This window comes from Falco naumanni, chromosome 3 (assembly GCF_017639655.2).
Source record: "Falco naumanni isolate bFalNau1 chromosome 3, bFalNau1.pat, whole genome shotgun sequence".
Lineage (NCBI taxonomy): Eukaryota > Metazoa > Chordata > Aves > Falconiformes > Falconidae > Falco > Falco naumanni.
The window spans coordinates 73,228,934-73,233,977 of NC_054056.1; the positions used below are offsets into that span (position 1 = coordinate 73,228,934).

At 45.9% G+C, this 5,044-nt stretch overlaps 1 protein-coding gene across 1 annotated transcript; it reads left to right on the top strand.

Annotated features, from left to right (window-relative positions):
• Window positions 1-3,727: 3,727 nt before the first annotated feature.
• On the top strand, window positions 3,728-4,675 carry NPBWR1 (neuropeptides B and W receptor 1). The gene is given in 3 exon segments (XM_040586673.1): window positions 3,728-4,417; window positions 4,420-4,569; window positions 4,571-4,675. Coding segments are annotated over 3 exon segments (945 nt in total).
• Window positions 4,676-5,044: the final 369 nt, after the last annotated feature.

The window sequence follows — 5,044 nt, forward strand, 5'->3', positions numbered from 1 at the left end:
TGGGTTAGAGGGACTTCTGAACGTCACACAACCCAATTCCCTGCTCAAAGCAGTGCCAACTTCAAACTTAGACCAGGCTATTCAGTACCGTGTCCAGTCAAATTCTGATTATCTTCAGGGATGGAGCAGTGTTCAGAAGCTCAATCACCCTCGCTGTGAATAGATGTATTCCTTACATCTAGTCAGAATTTACCTTGCTGTAATTTGCAACTGCTGTCAGTCATCCTGTTGTTTTGCAACTGCAAGATTTTGACTCTGTCTTCTCCATAACCCACATTTAGATGGCTGGAGACAGCAATTAGTTTCCCCCAGCCCCCATACGTTCTCTTCTCCATGCAGAAGAAATCCAGTTCCCTCAACATCTACCATCCCAATGGGCCTCCACTGCTCTTAGCTGTGGTTTCTCAATGTCTTTCTTCTGCAGGAGAGCCCAAATTGTGTGGTATCACTATCACCAAATCACAAAAACTGCTTCCCTTGACCTGTTGACTACATGCTTGCTGACACAACACAGAATGTGGTTAGCCTTCACTGTTACAAGGGGTCTCTGCTCACTGACAACCATCTTGTTCTCTACTAGGTACTGTATGTTCTTTCCTGCAAATTTGCTCCCTAGTGAGGCAGCGTCTAACCTCTACTCTTGGGGGGGGTGGGGTGGTTGGGGGGGTGGTGTCCATCTTGGCCAAAGGAAATTTTTACCCTTTAGAACTTAACTTGGTTTCTGTCAGACCATTTCTGAACAGCTTCCCTGCCCTCCAGCATACTGACCATGCTCCCCAGTTTGGTAACACCTGTGAACTTCTCCAGAGGTGTATCCCATCCCATCATTCAGGTCCCTAAAGAAGACGCTAAAAAAGTATCAGCCCCAGTACTAACTCCTGAAAAAAAACTACCATTAGGGGTTTTCTGACACTGACCACCAGTTAGATGCTCAATTGCTGACTGCTACTCTTTGACCCATCTATTCAACACAGCTGTGCTGAAGGCTTTGTTAAAAGTCGAGGCAAGAAACACCTGTTGTTGTCGCCTCACCCACCGAGTCAATCACCTTATTACAGAGAGCAACTAGGTTAGTCAGGTATGATTTGCACTTGGGGAATCTAAGCTGGTTGTTCTAGAACATTTTCTTGTTCTTTGTGTTCCTGGAAATGGCTTCCAGCAGATTTTCCCCCATGGTCTTCCCAGAGACTGAGGTGTAGCAGAGAACTTTGTAGTTCCCTGGATTGTCTTCCTTGCTGTTTCTGCACGTGAGTATGACATGCCTTTTGCAGTCTACCAGAGGCCTTCCCTAGTGACTATGAGTAGAGGGTTACAAATTTTATTTATTTAGGTTATCTGCTATATTACTGCAATGATATAACTCAGCCATACACTATGGGTGAGGTTCTCCAGTAACATCTCTACATAAAAATATTTATTTAGAATACCAGAAAGCAAATCATAGTCAATTTTTTTTACTATGTTGGTGCTATTATGGCGTTACTCAGCATTTGTGTTCTGTTTGAGCTGTGTCATGGCTATCTTAAAACAAAGGTGAAATATTATGAAAGGTTTCAGTAGGCATCGGTAGAAATTCCTACTTCGGTAGGAATCCTGAGGGAACAAACCAATTCTAAAACAAGAGGAATGTCACAAAGCTTCTCCAGAGAAATATATGTGAAAAAAAAAGGAAAAACAGCTGAATTAGTTTAATCATTATTAAATTAGCATTTTCTAATTGGAATTATTTGGGCAGAGGTAGATAAAAAGAGGAAGAGGGATCTCATCTTAATAGAGATACTTAATAGAGGTACTATCTGCATTAGATCAATTGAAAGAAAAGAGTGAATGAAAATATGGTCACTGGGAGTTTTCATTGCATCTAAAATGGGAAATATACTTCCTAGAGAAACTTTACAAAGCTATATTCCCTTTGGGGTAACTGTACCTGTCTTTGGGTCAGAAAACCTGACTCAAGTGCTAATTTCTAATAAACTTCATAGCAAAGGTGACACTTTCATTGCTTGTCTTGTAAAACTATAAAGTACACAGAAAAGGGATCGAAACTCTGTAATAAGCCTTGCAGCACAGTACTTCCATCATTCTCATGGGAGCACAGAAATATGCAAACACCTTTTCTTCTCAAATTTTTCCATAAAGGAAGTCAAGAACAACAGAGCAGACAGTGTGCTTTGTATGGTGAAGTATCATTTGCTATATTATGTACTTAGTAGTATAAAATAAAATAAGCCAGAGCACTAGAAAGCATAACCACAATGAAACAAAGCTACTTTTCTTTGCTTGTACGTTTTTATCTATTTACTCATTAATCTAGTTGCTTGTATTTTCATATTTGTGATATCCTGCTAATCTAGGTAATTATGCATCAGAATATGGGACAATCAGAGCCAGGCTGTATTTGTCTCTCACTCCACGGTGTTAGCTTAGTGATATTAAACAATTTTGCCAAATTATTTACCCAAAGATGTATGTATTATATTATTAGTAAATTTATTAATAATTAGTTTTGATGTATTTGGTTAGTACTGCTGGTAACAACACAAAAGAAGCTGTTTACACTTATCATTTAAGAGATGTAAACCATTATCCAAACAAAACTGAAGTGAAATAGTTTTTACACCACGTACTTCTTGAAAAATCAGGATAATCAGGAAATCTGAATTGCCCTCTAAATAGCATTGCCTCCCTGGGGTTATATTGAAGTCTATCCTTATCACAGCGTGAAGGTGTGAAAGTGTCAGGCAGAGATACAGGAACTCCCGTGCATCCCTCCTGCTTCAGTTTGATACCCACACCCCATGACAAACACCTTTTCGGGGCAAGACGTAGAGCATCACCTGACAGCCAGGGCAGCCCCTGGCCCAGGCAGGCGGTGGATGCTGCCCCAGCACGACGGGCAGATGCTACCTACAGCTGGGATTTCTCTCGCCACCATCGGGAGGAGATGTGACTGCAGGTAATGGCACAAATCTCTTGCCAGTGGTCCAGCTCCCGACTTTTAAACCACTCTCTCTATGGTTCGTGTTACCTATCTGTTGCTGCCTAGATGCAGGGAAGCACGCATTTAACTCTCAGAATCAAGCTCAGGATCCTGCCTGCACAGAGCCAGGACACACATCTCCCCACTGACCCACTCCCACGTCCCCCCGGGAGCCCCACCGCTGCAGACAGCCTGGCAGAGTTCAGTGCATCCTTCCTCCCCTTCCAAAGTGCTCGGCCCCGTCGGGAAGTGGGGGTGGTTTTATTTTTTGAGGAGAATCCCAAAGATACCAGCTCCTCCCGAGGGCAGGAGTTCTGTGGTCTGACCCAGCACTCGGAGGCACCTTGGAGGGGTGGGGGGGTGGCGGTCAGGTTGGACGGCTGGGCTCCCAGGTGAGTGTTGTCACCTTGGGGTGGTCACTTTGGGGGAGTCCGAGGCTGGGTGCTGACCCTGCATGGCATCCATTGGTGCAGGAGGTGGGAATAGGCAACTGTTGGGGGACCACCCGTGCTCTGGGGGGATGGTGGGACCCTCCACTGCTGGCTGAGCCCTTGGTGACCTTCCCTTGCTCCTGGCAGGGCAGCAGTGAGCAGCGTGTGTGAGACCTCGGTGGCTGGATGCACCAGAGGAGACAGGCTTGAGAAGAGCAAGGATCTCACCTTTTTTCCTCCACTTCCAATCTGTCCCCATTACCAGTGGGCCTGGCCACACTCTTCTATGGCCATGGAGAATTGAGATCGATTCCTCATGAGGAGACTGTACCAGATAGGGAATAGAGGTCTGAATATGTGCACTCCTTCACTGAGCTCCAGCTTTTATGTCACAGTGCCTGTCATGTACTCAGTCATCTGTGCCATGGGGCTGACAAGCCACACTGCCATCATCTGTGTAATCCTCAAAGCCCCAAAGATGGAAACAGTCACCAACATCTTCATCCTCAACCTGGCCATTGCTGATGAGCTCTTTAACCTGGTGCTACCCATCAATATTGCTGACTACCTGCTCCTGGAGTGGTCCTTTAGAGAGTTCATGTGCAAACTCGTCATCTCCGTAGGCCAGTACGACCCCTTCTTCAGCATCTGCTTCCTCACTGTCACAAGCACTGACCACTACCAGGTTGTGGCGGCCACCACAATGTCCAGGAAGATGTCCTACCATGCCAATTGAGCAGCCAAGGTTGTGAGCCTTTGCATCTGGTCCTTAATCATCATCCTGCCCTTCACTGTCTTTGCTAGGATTCACAAGGAGCAGGGGCACTCCCAGTGTGTCTTTGTATTCCCCTACCCTGAAAGCAAGTGGAAGAAAGGCAGTCGGATCTACATCTTTGTTTTAGGCTTTGTCATCCCCGTGTCCACCATCTGCATCCTCTGCACCACCCTGCTGTGCATATTGAAAGACGTACACTTCACTTGCAATGCAAAAGCCCTGGACAAAGCCCAAAAAAAGAGGTGACGCTGATGGTGGTTTTCATCCTGGCTGTGTGCCTGTTCTTCTGGATGCGATGTCACCTTAGCATAGTGGTGGTCCTCACCACAGATATCCCACAAACCCCACACACCATTGGGATATCCTACTTCGTCACTAGCTTGAGTTAGTTATACCAACAGCTGCTTCAATCCTTTTCTGTATGCCTTTCTGGATGACAGTTTCCAGAGAAGTTTTCACAAACAGAAAGATTGTAGAACCGCTTCATAAAGTCAGTCTTCTGCCCCCTCCTGCGTCCCTCTCACAGTCATCTGCTCTTCCTGGGTGGCCAGCCCAGTGAGTGCTTTCTCTGCAGCCTCCTTGTGACAGTCAGATCCAGATTCAGGGCTTCAGACTGTCTCACTGCACAAGACACAAACTGGGGACAGGTGGATCTTTCTCAACTGTCCTGCACTCATTTCCTCAGCAGAGCTCTCCATCCCTTACCCTTCCCCAACACCCCCACCCACCCGCTTTTTTTTTTTTTTTTGGGGGGGGGGGTCAAATTCCTTCTCTCTAACATGCTTTCTGTCTTAGGTTTGTAGCTCACAGAGCTGCCGCAGTTTCCCTTTTCCCTTTTTAAAAGTATCGCTCTGTGGA